The sequence below is a fragment of the Melopsittacus undulatus genome, chromosome Z, assembly GCF_012275295.1.
Source record: "Melopsittacus undulatus isolate bMelUnd1 chromosome Z, bMelUnd1.mat.Z, whole genome shotgun sequence".
Taxonomy (NCBI): domain Eukaryota; kingdom Metazoa; phylum Chordata; class Aves; order Psittaciformes; family Psittaculidae; genus Melopsittacus; species Melopsittacus undulatus.
Window position 1 is genome coordinate 29635523 of NC_047557.1, and position 19024 is coordinate 29654546.

At 39.7% G+C, this 19024-nt stretch overlaps 1 protein-coding gene across 1 annotated transcript; it reads left to right on the top strand.

The window, feature by feature from the left end:
* Positions 1–405: 405 nt before the first annotated feature.
* Positions 406–12636, top strand: CD274 (CD274 molecule). The gene is given in 10 exon segments (XM_034072716.1): positions 406–435; positions 1343–1388; positions 1391–1447; positions 3970–4038; positions 4712–5065; positions 5584–5865; positions 7100–7210; positions 8837–8887; positions 9937–10002; positions 11031–12636. Coding segments are annotated over 10 exon segments (1089 nt in total). The 3' UTR covers positions 11054–12636.
* Positions 12637–19024: the final 6388 nt, after the last annotated feature.

The window sequence follows — 19024 nt, forward strand, 5'->3', positions numbered from 1 at the left end:
GTTTTTACCCACAGAAGAAATAAGCAGAAATTAGCGTTTCATCAGTGTCATCTATTGCAGAAATCCACTTCCTCAACGTGCTAAGATAGTTTCAGATTATTAAAACCGAAATGCTACATTCAGCAACTTCATACACCACTGTTGCCATATTACTCCACATACTGAGCAAAAAGGTTAAATCTTACCAATTGTGTGCATTACATGTTTTTGCTTCCATGACAGGTACTGTGAATGGCCTGCCAAGTACAAAGAAGAAATTACTTCCTGAACACTTTTAAGTGATCATTTCACAGTATTTCAGCTTTTCTGAGAATGTCAACCCTTTTTTGAGACATGCAAAGACAATGTATACAGGTGGACTTACAATGAAACATATGTTTAAAGTTGTATTTTGTGCTGTTGACTATGTTATGCCAGTGCAGTCCTCAAGTTAATGTAAGTATATCCTTTGGCTTCTAATATTAGTGTTTTTTTTCTGTATTCTGGAATGGCTTCTGGAATCAAGAAGAAGAAAGTGCTCTTTATTTTTTGCTAAGCTAATGCATAGGCTTAACAACTCCTCTTGCACTATGCAGCAGCAGTGCAAGGGGCATTCCTTGTGCTAAAATCTTGGGGAGATAATGTCATTCTTACTGTAGAAGGGTGGGTAATACTCTTGCCATTGTTCCCACTTATGACCTTTGCAGATGCGAGTCAATTATGTAGATATTTTTAGTCACTGTTAGCACCTGTTTGTCACTGGCTGAGACTAATACTGCAGGGACCCTGAGTTTGTGTAGGTGGGTGACTTCTTGCTGCTGGTGTTCCAGGGACTGTTGCTCAGTCTTGTATATGTCTTTGATCAGATGACACATTTCTTAAAACGCCTGTGACATTTTATGTACTGTTTTTCCCAACATTTCTGTCTCTGCAGAAACAGAAACCACTGTTAGCAATAAAGAATTTTCCGTAGTGGGGAATTTTCCAGTAATGGAGAAGTGTCCTAAAGAAGTGGGTGGAGTTATATCAACATTTAAGTTCTCTCACAAGAAGTTTTGGGGCAATTAGTTCTGTTTTTCCTGCCTTCTTCATTTTATTGTGAGGTAAACATACAGCAGCAATACTGAAAAACGTTGTCTCCCAGTGAATATGTTTTTGCTTTTATAGAACTGTGTTTGCCATAGATGTCAGAAGCTGGCAGAAGAGAAGGGACATTGAGGTAGGTTCTGTATAAAAAATGATGAGAAGATTGCAGCTTTGAAAAATGTCTTTGATTGACATCTGTGTCTTGACCTGCTTCAACCAATCCAGCCAAGGAATCCTGCTAAGGGTGAAACAGAAGGCTCTGTAATGGTTATTGCAGCGGGTTTCTTCATGCGCATCTGGATTTGACCTGGACCTACTGGTTTTCTCTCTGAAAGTGAAAAATTGAGTACAGCAGCTGACTTTTTCAGTCTTGAGAAATTTTGTAAGTAATAGCCATGCTTCTTTGTGTGTAATAAGGTGTGTTTTTCTCCTCAGTGTGAGAAAGCATACAAATTAAAGTTCAGCAATTGCAGGACACAAGCATGGGTCTTAGAATTTTTAAAACTTACTTGTTGTCATGTGTCTTCCTGGAGCTAATCAGAACCTCTCTTGGAGTTCATAACGACATTCAGATTCCTGACAAAAAAAGGTGTAGGGGTTGCATGCATAGTTGTGGGTATCTTCCTGTGACTGTAGTGCATATGCTGTTTGTTCTGAGCAGTCTCTCAGCTACAGCCTCTACTTAAAAAAATTAGTATTTTGGTCCTGAGCATGCTACAGCTCTGGTCTTTCTTTTGTGGGGAGCACAGGGAAGTATGCATCTACACCCATTAGTCTCAGTGGATTGCTTGTCCTCAGGCTTGCCTCTAGAGTAAGCATGAGAAGAGCACATTTGTGCGATAAGTATGCTTCTGCTTTGTTTGACAAGTTTTACTTTGGTGCTTGGTTGGTGCTGTGGACTGCTTCTTACACAGACTGGTATCATGATGGGGACACTCTCATGTGTACGTATCTCTGGAAACCCTCAGGTACTCATAGGATTAGGCAGCAGCTGGCTAGTGCTTTTAAAAATGTTTTTGTGACTAAGGAGTGAATTTGATACCTAACCACATTAAGAAGCCTGTGATTTATTTATCAATGAAACAAATCTTTCACTGTGAGGATCTTATTTGCATTTTTTCTGTCCCTGTTAGCAGAGCACCCTTTTTTAATTGCTCATGACTGCATAAAAACTGTATTAGATTTACTCCCTTTCTTAGCATTTTGTATTGCCTTCTGCAAACCTACTGGGATCAGGCAGCAGCAATCTGAGGTTAAAAGTAGCTTGAATCAAATTCTTATGCGGAGCCCAATTCCCTTAAGCCACAACAGTATAAAGGTACATGTGTCTTATGATTCAGGACCATATTGTTACCTTATTATTATCTTGAAGTTGACAATCAGAGAAGACAAAATGTTTTACAAAAAATGGTAAGAGTCACAGTGCAGATAGAATTTTATCGGTTAGGAAGTATGACTATTATTACAGTTGCTTAATTTCTGAAAATATGACTAGAAAACAGTTGAAGGCAATGTTTCCTTATTGTTGTTGTTGTTTGGTGTTGTGGTTTAAACTAAATCTGCACACTCCTTTGTTTCCCCTCCCCCCCCCCCCCCCACCTTCCCACTCCCAGAGGGATGGGAAGGAGAGCCGGAGGAATACAACTCCCACAGATTGAGGTAAAATCAGTCCAACAATTAAGGTATAACACAAATCACTACTGCTACCAATAACAAATCAATGTTAGAGGAAATAAACAGGGAGGGAGAATACGATACCACCTGCCTCCACGAGCACAGCCCGGGAGAGCTCACCCTTCCCCTCCCGGCCAGCTTACAGTTCCCTCTCCAAGCCCAGCCCGGAGTGTTAACCCCTTCCCTTCCGGCCAGCTTCCAGTCCCCTCCCTGAGCAGGACGTGCTGTGGTATGGAATACCTCCCCGACTAGCCCAGACCAGGCGCCCTATCTCTCCCTCCTCCCTGGCAGAGCATGAGCTACTGCTGAACCCATGACATTTGGGTACCCAAAATGAGGACTTCATGTAGATAAAGTTTCTACAGGAGCCTGTCATGGAAAGAGCCTGTACCTCCATTACAGCAAGTTTGAATTTTTCTTAACAGTAAATTGGAAAATGATGGCAGTGTTTGATACTAGTATTGCTCTGACTTTAAATACATACTTAGCAATTGAAGTGGGTGTGTGAGGGTTAATTGTATGAATTGACATTAGTCAGTGTCTTACAATGTTAAAGTGTTATGTAGGAGTATAAAATAATGTGTCAGTAAAGAGGGGAAAAACTTCTGACAGAAAACCGAAAGATTTACATATTCAGAGGTAAAGCAGCAGGAATTCAAGAAAACAGATTTTGTTACTAGGCTGACTTTGTCACTATTTTATAAAGGCACTATTGTGTAAGTACTCAGTAAGGAATTCATTACCACATTAATTATGTTCACAACACATGACTTCATGAGCTCTGTGACAAGTACTAGGAGACCAGGAGTAGTGAAACATATTGACATGCTAAAGTGAGGCAAACAGATGGGGAAGAATTAAGTTCTACTTCTTCCATTGAATGTGTACAGAAAACTCCTCTGTTCTCCTCCTGGCAGGAGCAATACTCCCTGCTAGTCTGGGGGAATAATTGGGCATTTGTGAGTACTTATTTACTGACAGATAGTGATAAAGCATGTATTTTGCCACAACCAAGCGTGTAAAATTAGTTGTTCTTCCTGCATGTACCCACACAGGAAACTTTCTGCCTGATAATCTGCTGTAGTTAAAGGTGCAATTTTGTCATGTTTTCAGCTGGAATTCAGTGCCTTCTGTGCAGCTTCTTGTGTGGAATGACTGAAAAGTGTATTTTGTAGTGCAAGTTACAAAACGAGCAGATATTTATATTTGTTTATTATTTTATCATTTTAGGTTCTACCTACATCATGGAAAAGCTTTTGCTTTTGTATATAGTTTTATTCTACTGGCATTTCCTAAATGGTAAGAGGTTGAGTCATAAGAAGCAGAACTCTTTCAGTGTGTTTCCTTTCCATGTATAAGCACAGAAATTTTAATTCATCAGTTTCCTTCAGGCACCAGCATTTGTGTTTTTTTTTCTTTTCTTAATGTTTAAAATAAGAAGGTCTTAGCATGCTTTTACATTAAACCTAAGTATGTGTGCTTAATACGTGTGCCTTGGTACAGGGCCAGGTTGAAATCCCCATTGGTGCTTCAAATAGACACTGTTTCTGGCAAGGTACAATTTGCATTACACAAAGGTTTTATTGGCACTCTCAAATCTCAGAATTGTCATGTGGTCTTTAACACTGTGTGTTAAAACTGTTGACTTTTATATGACCAGAACTTTCCCATCTGAGGCACTAGCAACTGGCTGTTACAGTGTCCTGAAAACAGCAGCTGAGGGGCTGTGCAGGCACAGACGCCTACTTACAAGTACAGTATCTCAGTGCTTTATGTGCAAAGCAGGTGTCTGCAGGTATAAATAGCCTATTTTGTACCAATCTTGGGCAAGTACATCCAAAAATGTTTAACTTTTCTGAACAGCGCAGATACTCTTGGTCCTTAAAATGTCTGATGTGTATAGAAAGACATGACTTTGAAGATTAGGCCTATAATTGAAAAAATATGTTTTCTTCCAAATTTTGTTTTTCAGCTTTATTCACAGTTGAAGCTCCCCAGTCACTCTACATTGTGGAACATGGCAACAATGTGACCATGGAATGCACATTTCCAGTGAATGGGAAGTTAAAGTTTAGAGATTTAAGTGTTAGATGGGAAAAGAAAGATGAGTTAAAGAAGCAGGTTTACGTACTTCTCAAAGGAGAGGAAGACTTCAGAAGTCAGCACAGTGACTTTAAGGGAAGAATAAGATTGTTGAAAGAGAATCTGAAACTGGGACAGTCTCTCCTTCAGATCACTGATGTGAAGCTCAGAGATGCAGGGTTTTATCAGTGCGTTATTGGATATGGGGGAGCTGACTACAAGACAATCAATCTGAAAGTAAAGGGTGAGTGTGTGGCTGCAGGAGGTTCAATGCTACTGATACGGTTAAAATATTTCAGAAGAATCCCTGAAGTAAGACAAGTCTGGGTCAGCATTTAAAGATAGGAGCCACCTCATAGCCTTTGTGCAGCCGTATAACTTTGTAGTTTTATCTAGGTTGAATATTCAGTATAACTTGTGGTTCTGTCTGGGGTGAATCCATGTTCTGTCCTTTGTTTTCCGTAATGACATATGAGGAATGATGTTGCAAAACCGTTTATACAGAACAAAGACCAGAAACATGATACAATTTTCTAAACAGTGTTAAAATAGTAATACATCCTGTACCTCCAGTTACTATAAAGCCACATGGTAGTGATATTTATTTTTCCTGTTGAGTATTATTTACAAAATCCAAGCTGATGTACAGAAACTTGACCCAGGGGCTAAGGATACAGAAAGGTGAAAAGATGTCTTGCTAACACATGCTGTAGTAGTAGGAGACTACTCCCTACTAGTAATCATTGTCTTCCATTTGTTTAGCTCCCTATAGGACTATAACCCAAAGAGTGATGAGCATAGGAGACAGCAAATGGAAGTTGACATGTCAGTCAGAAGGACACCCACAAGCTGAAGTGATATGGCGAAACAGAGAATATGAAGATTTGACTGATAAGGCAAACACGAGTTATGAAACTGGAAGTGACCAGCTGTATCGCGTGACAAGCACCCTTACAATCAAAAGTAGAATTGATGAGACTTTTTACTGTATATTTTGGAATAAAGAGCTGAAAGAAAATACATCTGCTGTTTTACACATAACAGGTAACATTTCTAGATTTCATTTGTGGTAATACACTTCATATCATTTTGTCTCAGTTGAATCAGCCATGATTAATTTCTCTGTCCTACCTAATTTTCAAAGGCTAAAAAGAAATACCTATGTTATTAAGTTTTGCTACTAATGTACACTTACACTGTATTAACATGTTAATCATGCATGTGTGGAAAGAGTTCAGGGAGAAGAATTTTGCATGATCTACAGTTATGTGAAAATTGAGTCTGAGTGTTAAAAAAGATCTATTATTTGAAAAGCATATAGCTTAGAGCCTTGAAACCCTCCCATATAAATTAAACACCCCTTCCAAGAACGTTCTGTTTTGCTGGTAACTCAAATTAATTTGAACAATAGGTCTTTTCCTGCCACCACAACCTTTGTTTTGAGCATACTTACATTTCACAAACTGTACATAGATTTTTCTTTCTTTTTTTTTTCTCTCACAAAGTCTGGATTGAAGGAAGATGCATGAGTGGAGATGACCAATACAATTTCTCACTAGACTTTTTAACTGAGCACCACCCCTACTGCTTTTGTTTTTGGTTACTCTTAATTTCTTCACTCTACCCTGATACCCTTGCACAAGCCTTCAACCAGAGGGGAAACCTGATCCAACTGAAAAGCAGTGTTTCTTTTTATCAGACTATAACTTGGTCAGTTCATTTCCCTGACCCTGTTCACATGCAGTTTTGAAGATGCCTCTGCTGGCACACTTTCTGGGACTGGGAAGGGGTGGAAAGTAGCAGCTGAGAGTGAGAAAGCCAAGTCACCCTTTCAATAAGCAGTGAGCAGGCAAGTTTGGTTTTAAGAAGAAATGCCTCTGGGGTTCAAGAAGACCACTTACCCTTTGCGTTAAGAGCTTTACCACATGAAAGAGACTGTTTTCTTTCTCAGTCAGCTTCTTCCTGCAGTAGTGACAGGAAATGAAGCTGGATATAACATTTTGTACCTTAGTGACATACAGGATTCTTAATGGGAATCAAAGGCACTATCACATGGAATGCAGGAAACAAATGTTAATATTAGTATGTTCTAACTGTTTTTATCTTGATTGGGATGAAAAATGATCAAGGGTACCATTACATCTCACCTTAGACACAATCTAAAGTGTTGTTATCATGTCCAAACTGCTTATAGGAAAAATAATATGATGAAAATAAAAGGAAAAGGGATAAGTTTATGGAAGTATGTAATATCTTCCCTCACTTGTTTTTCTCAAAGATTCAGCAGATGCTGTTCTGTGGCCTGAGAGCAGACGGTTTGTTGGAGCATTTCTCATTGTGACTGCCTTCTCTGGATCACTGTTTCTGTTTATGCTCTGCATAAGAAAAGGTATTCAAATTATTCATTTAGTGTACCTAAGATACTATAAATCTGTTCTGCCACTTCATGTTTGCAAAGATGGGATGACATAATACAAGTCTTCCTTAGATCTTCATCCTGAAAACACTAGACTTTTTTTTTTTTACCACTATTTCTTTTTTACCATTATTTCTTTATCTTACTTTGTTAAATACTACAAATTAGCAAAGTGGACAAGGTTGTCACCTCCTCACAAACCACTTATCCATGCACCTCTATTAATTTTTGTTGTGAGTAATGATGTAGAATAACAAGATTAGTGTCTAGCCTATTCAAATATCAAAGCATAGCTTATGCACATGCTGGAAATGGAAATTTCACACAATCATAGAATGCTTTGGGTTGGAACGGACCTTAGAGATCATCTAGTTCCAACCCCCTGCCATAGGCAGGGACACCTTCCACTACACCAGGCTGCTCCAAGTCCCGTCCAACCTGGCCTTGAGCACTTCTGGGAATGAGGCATCCTCAACTTCTCTGGGCAGCCTGTGCCAGTGTCTCAAGGCCCTAATAGTGAGGAATGTTTTCAGGCCCTCTGATCATCTTCATGGCCTCCTCTGGCCTCACTTGGGCAGGTCCACATCCCTCTTGTGCTAGGGACCCAGAACTGCACACAGCACTGCAGGTGGGGTCTCATGAGAGCAGAGTAGAGTGGGGAGAATCACCTCCTTCAACCTGTTTGTCACACTCCTTTTGATGGAGCAGAGCACTAGAGTGATTTTTTTGTGGTGGTTTCTTTTTTTTTGTTTTCTTTGATTTTGTTTGTTCAAACTCATCTCCTGTCTTGGTGCTATGGAAATGTGTCCTGGGCAAAGTGCTCATAAGCTTAACAGGCTTGTAGGTGATATTAGCAGGCTGCAGAAGGCCTGTAGATAACCCTGCATGTATAAGAATATACTAGTCCTAAGATCATGACAGGAATAGGAGCAGAACATGAAAGTGGAAGAAAGGGCAGCAAAATTGTTGACTTCTCAGAAGATTCCCACTGGGGATTTCAGTGAGGGTCAGAAGTTTCCTGCATTGCTTGAGTAATATTTATTGTTGGTGTGTATACATACATGAGTATGTATATACAGGTCATGATGTATATGATTATCATTATTATGTTACATATCTGCACATGTCAAATGACTAGTTGATTCAGAAGCTAAAGTAGTAGCACTAGGTTTTTATTTTAAAACCCAGATTGTCCTATATGACTGGACAAGTGACTTTTTAAGAACAGAACATCTCTGAAAAACAGGCTTTTTCCTCACTCAGAAAGCACTAAGAAGGTTATCCCATTCTTGTTCCCTGTTGCCTGATCCATTCAAATTCTGGGTGAATAGATACCGTGGAAAACCATTTGAACAAATATTTTCCAGTGATGCTAGTGTATCAATGGAGTTCTGACTTAGGAACAAGGAGGAGAAATTGGAAAGGAAACTGGTAAGCTGGGGGCACTGAAGAATATGTTAGTCTTTGAGAAAATGGAGTCTTTTGAGAACCAGTGATCACACTAAGCTAACTGTACCCTTCTCACCAGTGTGGTTAAACCCCCATTAGATTGAAAATAAGTATTTTGTTTTCATTCTGATAATTCTTATTTTATTTCAGCCAGAGTAAATAGGGACCACAGAACACCTGTGGCTAATTCAGCAACAGCAGGTATGTTCATATGGCATAAACCCAACTGACTGTGATTCTTGTGGAAATAATTGCTTGAGAATTGACTGTGTAAATGGTGTACCAAATGCAATTTACATTCAACTTTCACTTTGTTTTCTACTTTCAATTTGTAACTATAAATTCAACTGTAAGCTACAGTTGAAGAATGGCTTTTCATCACTGTGTTAACCTCTTGAAAGGAAAATGTGAGATTAAAGCATACTTGTTCCAGGAGTAGATGCAGTTCTGATACGTACAAGAAAAGGACACAGTGGTGTGCTGTGCTTTGGGAAGTCTGTGATAGGATAGGAGATGTGACCTGGAATGTGTACTGTGGGATGGCAGCACATCGTGGTGTGCAGATTCTATGCTGCAGTTTGAGCCACAGTGGCATCATCCTACTTTTTCACACTATGTATCATGGTATATGTTTGGGGGTGTTTGTCACAACACTGGGGACAGAGCATTTGGTTGTGTTGAAACACAGGAAGAAGCTTTAGCTTCCTTAACAGTTAACTTTTCCTCGTTTTGAGGTACTGATGCTAGCTGCTAAAAGCAAAGCTCAGTGAATGGCCAGTACCACCATGGCAGTAAGAAATAGAGGAAAGGGTGCAGAGAGTTAAAATTTACAAGGGGAGAGAAGAGAATAAAACCATTCAGGCTTCTCTAATGATGGATCTTGCCTGGTTGTTTGGGGTTATTTTGTTGAGTTATTTTGGACGGTGTTGTTTAGTTGGTTATTTTTGGGGGGTTGTTTGTTTGTTTTGTTTGTTTCTTTTAAATTTGTTTTATGGTTTTATTGGGAGACCAAATTAAACAACTGTGTGAAAGTTAGCTCATACTGGCAGTTGGGGGTTTTCCTAAGAAAACCTCTCTTAAGAATACTTGCCCCAGATGGACACAACATCTAGTGTTAGTCTCTTTTCCTGATCTGTATTTAAGTCACATAGTTCCTGGATGGCCTGAGATAGCAGCTGTTAACTAAGATTTATTACTACATGAAAACTTTAAGCTATGTTGACTGTTATCCGTATGTCTTTTGTTTAAAGAGCTGTCAAAGGACACAGATACACAGGACTACAGAGATGCTTCTTTTGAAGGCAAAGAGCTGAAATGTAAGTATAAATAATAAAGGGGAAAATGGTAGTAAATTGCACACAGCATAAATCATCCGTGGTCATCAGAGCCTTGATTCATGGCTGGTTTGTGTAGTCCCTTGTTTCAACAGATAGAGCCTTCAAGAGAATTACAGCCTCTCATTTTCTTTCTTACAAAATCAACTATCATAACTCATTGTATACTGGGACTTATATCAGATAACTAATTTTAAAAAGAAAAGCTATGTGAAGGAAAATGTAATGTGGAGATACATAGCAATCCAAATTAGTCTTTTCCCTAGCTCACACTTGTGCTACAGAACCAGTTGTGCAAGCACAACTGAAGCAGTGCTGACAGCAACAGGGAGGGAGAACTTAAGCCATCATGGCCACTTACACAAGTCTCAAGCCATGAGATGCTGTCTTAGCAAAGCATGAGTGAAATAAATGACCAAACCTGTGAAATCTCTTAAACATACTGTGGTATGGAACTACAGTATGGTGAAGTTATTGAGGGTGAAGTTATTGAGCTTTTTTTTTTCATGTTCTTGCTGACTTCTAAAGCACTTACATTAATTACGTCCTCAATCTTTCCCTCCTACGGTTTACTGTACTAAACATACACAAAGGTAAGCCTGCTGGTTCTGCAGGTATAGATCTCCAAGGGCCCAAGGATATGCTGCTAGGGGTACCAACATATAGACAGAGTACAAAATGTATCTGAAAAACTTGAAAAGAAGATTTTAAAACAACAGGGGACCTGAGACACAGCAATTTCACTCTATTTCCTAGAGAGCATTTCTCAACAGTGTGTTTGAACTAGCACTTTGTCTATCATCATGGTCATATACTTTTTCTATTTGACCTTTTAAATAATTTAATTTTAGATCTTTAATTTTGACAATGAAAGAAAAATTTTTAGTACTTCCAAACTCTAGGAAATAGTCCCAACACCATGAAATGTTCTGTGATTTCATTTGCTATTGTAATTTGTAAATCCAATAGCATGTAGTTTGCTATTTTTCATATAATTCTTCCTTTTACAGATATACAAATTGAGAAGACCTAAAGAAAGTAGGAGAAGATCTTTTCCTCTCTGGTGAAAGTCTGAGGGCTCAGATGTCCTGTGTCCTATCTATTAAGGGGGATATTAATTTTTTTTGTTTTATTCTGTGGCAATATACTTTCATATTGTTGTAACTCAGAAAAAAATGCAATTGTTATAATGTAAAAAGTCCTTGGAGTTTCTGCTTTCTCAAATTTATGCACTTTTAGTTAAAAATATCTCTAAGGTAAAGCACTTTATGTCTATGACAATAATGAATTTTGTATTCAGTTCTTGAATAGGGCATCTTCTGGGTTTTTTGGTTTGTTTGTTTTGTTTTGCTCTCTCCTCCCTCTCCCTTACCCCTACTTCCCAACATCCTTTTTGAGGCCACAGCCTGGGTGCCGCTGAAGGAGATAGCTGATTTTTATTTATTCCTGGAGTGCAAGAATGGCTTTGGAAATATAAGGGCCATTTGTAAAAAACACGCTGACTCTCAGCAATACACAAATGTAGTTTTGTATCATCATATGTATAATTCCCCTTCCAGACAACCTCTTAATTTCCTACTTCCTCTTTGAGACTGCAACAGCTATTTGCGTATCAAAATAAAAGTGAAAAGTCTGCTCCTTTTAGTTATTATCGGCCTTTGCAAGTAAATGTTACTAGTGCCTGCTTAGTTCCATGGAATGAAAGCTGATGTCTTCAACAAGCTCCACTGGGCAGCAGGAACTGTTACATTTATATTTTCCCAGCAGTAGAAAAGGTAAGTTTCTGTGACAGTGCTGTATATCAATTGAGTAAGGTAATGAAATAAAGCAATGCAAATATATATATATTTTTTAATTCTATATCTGAACCTTACCATCCAAAATGCCAGTGCTTGGATTCCTGAGTAGTTGATAGAGAGCTTGAAATTTTGCTACTTCATTAAGCAAGCAGGATGTGTGGTGGATAACATGATGTCAAAAGCTCTACTTTATATTTCTCTGACATGCAAACCAAAATTTGTCTGATCTAATTTTAGTAATTTTACAAATTAGTCTTTTAGAATAAGCTAAATCTCTGTGTTTCATTTTTATGAATACAGGGAGACAGGCTCACATGCTCTTCCTCTAGTGCCATCAGTTGTTTTGCATGATTACTTTCCACTTACAACAGAGGGGGAATACACATCTAACTGAAAATATGACATGTTTAGATAATGAGAACTAGGTAAAAGGAAATCCTTTCTATCCTAGTATAAAAAAATGTAGTTAAGCACCAGATTTATAATAAGAATATTTCTGTCAGTTAACGATTTTTATGTATTACTTCAGTGTTTCTGGATATCTGGAAAATGAAATCCAGCAGGAAACTAGCACAGACTGCTTCAGCAGGGTGCATTTTGCTTCTTAATGGCCAAGCACTTCAGATGCCAGAAAGTACTCAGAAAAATCTGTTTCATGTGCACAATGTAAATTGGCTTCTTGGTATTTGAGTTCAGGACTCATTTGTTTGAAAACTGTAGCTGTAAGCAAGTCTGGTGGCCTATTCTGTGATGTGGCATTTAATTTTGTAGACATGAATGCTATGACTAAATAAAATTACATTAAAGAATAATAATAAGAAATACAGAACCATTGCTATTGACCTTCAGGGCTTTTCATGGAGCAGCATGCAGGATACTTTTCCCTTTTGGCCAAAAAAGTAACTTCAGTATTCTTGATTGACATGTACTAATGATGCATCACCCAAGCATGGGCTAACCAGCAAAATTGCAGAGATGTTAACAGTGGAATTGCTGCTTTTGCAGATGTGGGACTTCTGGTTTTGCAGCACCTTCTCCCCAGTTCCCTGTTTCCTTCTCCATATTTCTCTGGTCCTGCCATCTAGGGGATTATCCCAGACAGGTACCTGTCAGGGTACATGAGATGCCCAAATCAGGTCACTGACTCTTGAGTAATTGCTCTGAGCTTTCTGCCTGCATGTCCCAAAATAGGAGCATATGAAGAAAACCTGCTATAACCAGAGCTGACTCAGAATGATTAGAAGATGGTGATGGTGACTGTGAAGTAGCTTTGGGGTACCTTTTCTCTCAGGTGGGATGTGATCAAGGAACACTTTTCATCTTCTTTCCAGAAGTCTACATGCAGGGAAAGTAAACACCTAGGTGCAGGAGAGGCACAGATTCCCCAACAAACAGGTGAGGAAGGTGTGGATGTGGTCAGGCAAAAAAACGGCTAATCAGAAGAGAAGAACATAGCAATCTACAAAAGAAGGCTTCCCTCAGGACTTTATGCAGGTGAAGAGTCTCCTTTGGTAGGACACTAGTATTCTGCAAAGGCATTTACTGGGAATCACCATCACTGTCTGGGACATCCATCTTTTACAATGTCTCTGGTAGTGGGTTACCTACTGCTTCTCCTACTTCAAAATACCTATGGGCTCTGCATGGCTTACACATTTTCCTGCCTTTTTCTTTATTTCACCATTAACAAAACCTTTAAAAAATGACATTAATTTTAAAGCGGGTTTGCATAAATACTTTTCCCTAAATAGGCTATTTGTCTTAGCGTGGAAGGCCACAAAGCAGACAAGGCCTTTGAGGGCTGGTGGTAGGTGAAGGGTGAAGATGGAGTCAAGAGAAGAAGTAGGCATAAGTATCAGTCAGGAAGAAGCACCTTAGGAAGATTCAATTTCCCCACTTTCACATCCTTACAAAAAGAGCACTGATCATAGAATCATAGATTTCCTGCCATGTTTTCCCCTTTGCTTTTACTGAAAGTCTTAGGATATCAGGCAAACGTGATTTTAATTGTAAATCATATATCAATCTTGACTCTGGCCCTATGGGCTTTTCTCTCCCTTTCAAGTGTTCAGTCATCCAAACCATTGACTTCTGACAGCTGAATTCAGAGCATACAAATTTTACTGAATGCTTTGAATAAACTTGTTTGGATGCCCATTGTCAGTAATGCAGAGTCTGAACTCAAGAGTACATTCAGCATGAAACATCAAAATGAAACTGGAACTGCTCAAAAATTCCTGAGTAACTTCGTGATTTCCTTTTGAGACAGCTGTTTTGTGACATAAAGCCTGAAAAGGTCAGCCTACAGGCTGTGCTTGTTCATAGTTTAAACTGATCCTAAAGAGTTGCAGACTTTCTGCTATCATGCAAATAGGATACAGCTACTTTGAAAAAACTTTGAAAATCTTGGCTGCTATATGAACCTGATTCTTTCAATAACTACAGAAAGATCTGATGTGAGTATAATGCTGTTAAAATGCAATTCAGGATTTCTGACTGATGGATTGCAGATTTTTTTTCCTATGGTCTTAAGATTTGCCTAAAATAAGTATTTTCAAGTGGTTTGTAAGGAATGGCCTAACTCTGAACGAGAGATTAAGTCCCACATCCTAAAACACAGGTCCATGTAACTTCACATATAAATAAAGAGTTCTAGAAACTAAACATATCTTGTTACTTGTCACAGGCAGAGAGGAATGGTGGTAGCAAGCCTCTTCAGCTTATGCAGTGGGATGTTGCTGTTAATAGTTTTTTCATTCTGAAATTCAAGGAAGAGTTGTGTAGAGAAAAAAATCTGTATATATTTGTATCCATATGTTCCCGCTTATCTACCTGCACATGGCAGGTTGTTTTGGTGGCGCAGAAAGTGGCAGGACTTCAACCTTCTGCATTTGCAGGATGAGCACAGGCTAGGAAGAGGAGAAGGTTTTGTGCTTCTCTGAAAAACCTTTCCTTCTGTAAAAGATGGAAGTGTGAAAGAAAATTTGCAGTGTATCGAGCCAGTGTGTTAGCTTGCTTTGCCCAGTGCTCTTGCTAAGAGCTGAAAGGCATGTGATCTGTGGGATACACAGCTGCATTTTAAATGCATTTTCTCCAACAGAATTTTAACCCAACGTTACCCTAACATATATGGAAAAAATATCCAAATTATTGATAAAATTATTTGATTTGACATTGAACAACAACAACAACAAAGACAGTGAAAAACATACAACAGGTGACAAACAATGCAGGGAAGTGGAAAGTCACAGCAGGGGTGAGCAAAGAAGTGATAAATGATATTTATTCACCTTAAAGCTGAAGTGAGATGGAGAGCAAGCTAAAATGATGTAAATAGCCTGTCATAGCTGATGTGAACATCAGTTATAAAGCTATGGACCTAGCAGCAGAGAGATGAACAAGTGACTGCAATAAGGATGCAGCAGCGGAGAAAGAACAGCAGGTGAGAGGGTATGAAGATGAGGTGGGTTGGGGAGAATGAGGGTGGAGGACTGTTCACAGAGCATACTGAGATACGCCTGAGAAACAGACTTCGAACAAATGCTAATATGTATGCACAGCTAAGATGCATGCGACCATCCAGCCAGTTCTTTATCCACTGAGTGGTTCACCTATCAAACTGATGTCTCTCCAATTTAGAGACAAGGATGTCATGTGGGACAGTGTCAAACGCTTTGCACAAATTCAGGTAGATGACATCAGCTGCTCTAGCCCTGTCCATCAGTTCCGTAGCCCCATCATAGAAGGCCACCAGATTGGTCAGGCAGGATTCCCCCTTAGTAAAGCCATGCTGGCTGTCACCAAGCACCTTGTTGTTTTTCATGTGCTCTAGCATGCCTTCCAGGAGAATCTGCTTCAAGATTTTGCCAGGCACAGAGGTGAGACTGACTGGTCTGTAATTCCCTGGGTCATCCATTTTCCCCTTCTTGAAAATGGGGGTTATATTTCCCTTTTTCCAGCCATCAGGAACTTCACCTGTCTGCCATGATTTTTCAAATATGATGGCCAGTGGCTTAGTAACTTCATTTGCCAGCTCCTTCAGGACCTGTGGATGGATTTCATCAGGTCCCATGGACTTGTGTACATTCAGGTTCCTAAGATGATCTCAGACTTGATCCTCTCCTACAGTGGGCTCAAGGTCTTCATTCTCACAGTCCCTGCATCTGCCTTCCAAGACTTGGGTGGTGTGGTCAGAGCATTTGCCAGTGAAAACCGAGGAAAAGAAGTCATTAAGGACCTCAGCCTTCTCCAAATCCAGGGTAGCCAGTTCTCCCATTTCCTTCCAGAGAGGGCCCACATTATCCCTAGTCTGTCTTTTGTTCGCAACATACCTATAGAATCCCTTCCTGTTTTCTCTGACATCCCTGGTCAGACTCAGTTCTAACTGGGCCTTAGCTTTCCTAACCTGGTCCCTAGCTTCCCAGACAATATCCCTGTATTCTTCCCAGGCTGCCTGTCTTCATTGCCACCTTCTATAAGCCTTTTTTGTTGCCACCTTCTTTTCTCCTTCTAAGTTTTCTTGTTAGTTCCTTATCCATCCATGGAGGCCTCCTGGCCTTCTTGCCCCATTTCCTTCTTGGGGACAGCACTTCTGAGCTTGTAGCAGGTGATCCTTGAATACCAACCAACAGTCTTGGGCCCTCCTGCCCTCTAGGGCTATATCCTGAGCAGGTACCTGAAGAGGTCAAAATCTGCTCTCTTGAAGTCCAGAGCAGTGAGCTTACTGCATCCTCTTCTCACTGTCCTGAGGACCTCGAACTCAACCATCTCATGATCACTGCAACCAAGGCTGCCCTGGAGCATAACATTTCCAACCAGCCCTTTCCTGCTGGTGAGCACAAGGTCAAGCAGGGCACCTCTCCTTGTTGGATCCTCTATTGCTTGCAGAAGGAAATTGTCTTCCACACAATCAAGAAACCTCCTGGATTGTTTGTGCTGGGCTGTACTATCCCTCCAACAGATGTCAGGGTGGTTGAAGTCCCCCATGAAGACAAGGACCTCTGAGTGTGAGGCTGTTCCTATCTGTCTATAGAGCGCTTCATCCACAGATCCCTCTTGATCAGGCAGTCTGTAACAGATCCCCACAGTAATGTCCCCCACAGCTGTTCTCCCATTAACCCTGATCCACAAACTCTCTGTTGGCTCATCACCTGTCCCCAGACAGAGTTCCATACTCTCCAGCCTATCCCTAACATAAATATCAACTCCCCCTCCCTGTCTGCCGGCCTGTCTTTTCTGAAGAGCCTGTAACCTTCCATTCCAGCACTCCAGTCATAGGAGCCATCCCACCATGTTTCTGTGATACCAATTATGCCATACCCCCATAGACATGCACACATCTCTAATCCCTCTTGTTTATTCACCATACTACGGGTGTTTGTAATAGAGGCAAATACTAATTTGTATAGGGGTAAATTGTAATGCACTTACTGTTCTTAATCATACAGCAACTGGAATGCAAATATGTTAAAAGATGAAACAATGTTTCCAGCAAAGGTTTATATACGATATGTTAGAGTATCAGGCCCTGGAATCTAGTTGTGTTTGTTTATGGACAGCATAAAGAAGATTCATCCGGCACAAGATCCTTTGTTACACTTTGTTGGTAGCAATCATAGAACAATTTGGGTTGGAAGGAACCTTTAAAGGTTATCTAGTCCAAGGCCCCTGCAATAAGCAGGGCAATTATAGCAAGGCTACTAACCGAAGGTGGTGCCAGAGGGTTTTGTGCTAAGCTCTTATACAAAATTGCTCTTTTTGTTTAAGAAAAGCAGCATGATCTTTCAGATACGTGGAAAGGAATTGAATTCACAATTCACATTATTCAGACGCTGTTTCAATTTTCATTACCCAGAAGTAGATTGCAAAATATTCTGTGATTTCCATGTTCCTTTGCTTACAAAGCTTCTTGCAAACTCTTCAATATTGACCACATTGTCAAATCAGTCCTAACACTTCTGACCAGCTTAGTGCCAGACTACCTCATCAACTCACTGTGGTTCACAACATGGATGTTTCCTGAAAATAAGATCCATCAGCCATAACAATAAATACATGTGAAAGAGACCTATACAAAGCACAGCTGCTTAAAAGAAGTATCCCAGCTTTTGCTCAAGATCTCCATGGTTTAAGCATATAGGAGAGTTTGATGTTCCCCCTTTGCCACCACTTTTGCCTCCATAGAGCATCCCTATAACACACAGCTCCATTAAGACAAGCACTTCTTCATTTCTGTCTGTAGAACTGAATGAAGTCTATACTTCATATTGAAAATTGAATACTATGTTGAAAACAATATTGTGGCCTGGAGCGTATAGCTTGTGCCATTTGAAAAGGGAATGCTGAGTCTAAAGTTTCTAAGGGAGCGAAAAATATCCTTCTTAATCCTTATCAGGGGAATTTTGGGCAACCACTTGAGATTTCATGTGAACTGGGTATTCCACTGGCCAAAAATTACTTTTCTTGTTTTTGAAGATGAGTGTGGGTATGTGAGCTGGGGCCATGACTGAAGTCATAGACGTGATCAATTGAATCAAAGGGAGGAAAACTCCATAGTGTAGTTTTGACCTTTGGAGGAATTTTAGCAATTTATTATCATTGCCGTCTGGATTTTACTCTGCATTCACTAAGAAAACTTATCAGAATATGTTCCTTTAGTGTCAGAGAAAGTCAAATACGGGCATCAGCTTAGTACTTTCAGTAAAAAAATCTGTATAAAAAGAGAAAATTACATTCCTCTCTTTTTCAATTCATATTGTCATTCAGATTTTTAGTCTGGTCTCTACATCCTCATTGGAACTATTCTAACTCATTAAAAGACATGATGTTTTTTAGATGTCTGATCTTACGGCTTTCACCACCTCCACCCTCAGAAGTTTGCTCAGCTTAATTTTCATACTCACACAGCACAGTGTAAAAACTTTCTTTGCTCTCCTGCAGGTTGGTCTGGGAAATTCATGTACTGACAAGATCTGAATTGCTGTTGAAATGTCATGTTTCTTCCTCATTGTCAGAGCCAAATGATTAAGCTGCACACGTTGATTGCACCAAGGTCCACTAGTAAGATCATGGAAATAAAGGACGGTTTCTAATACAGATCCTTGCAGACAGATGCTTGATCATTCTAATTCAGATCCTTGCTGATCCCCACAAGCATTCCATGACTCTGCATTCAGCATCACAAGCAACAATGTTTCTCTGTTTGG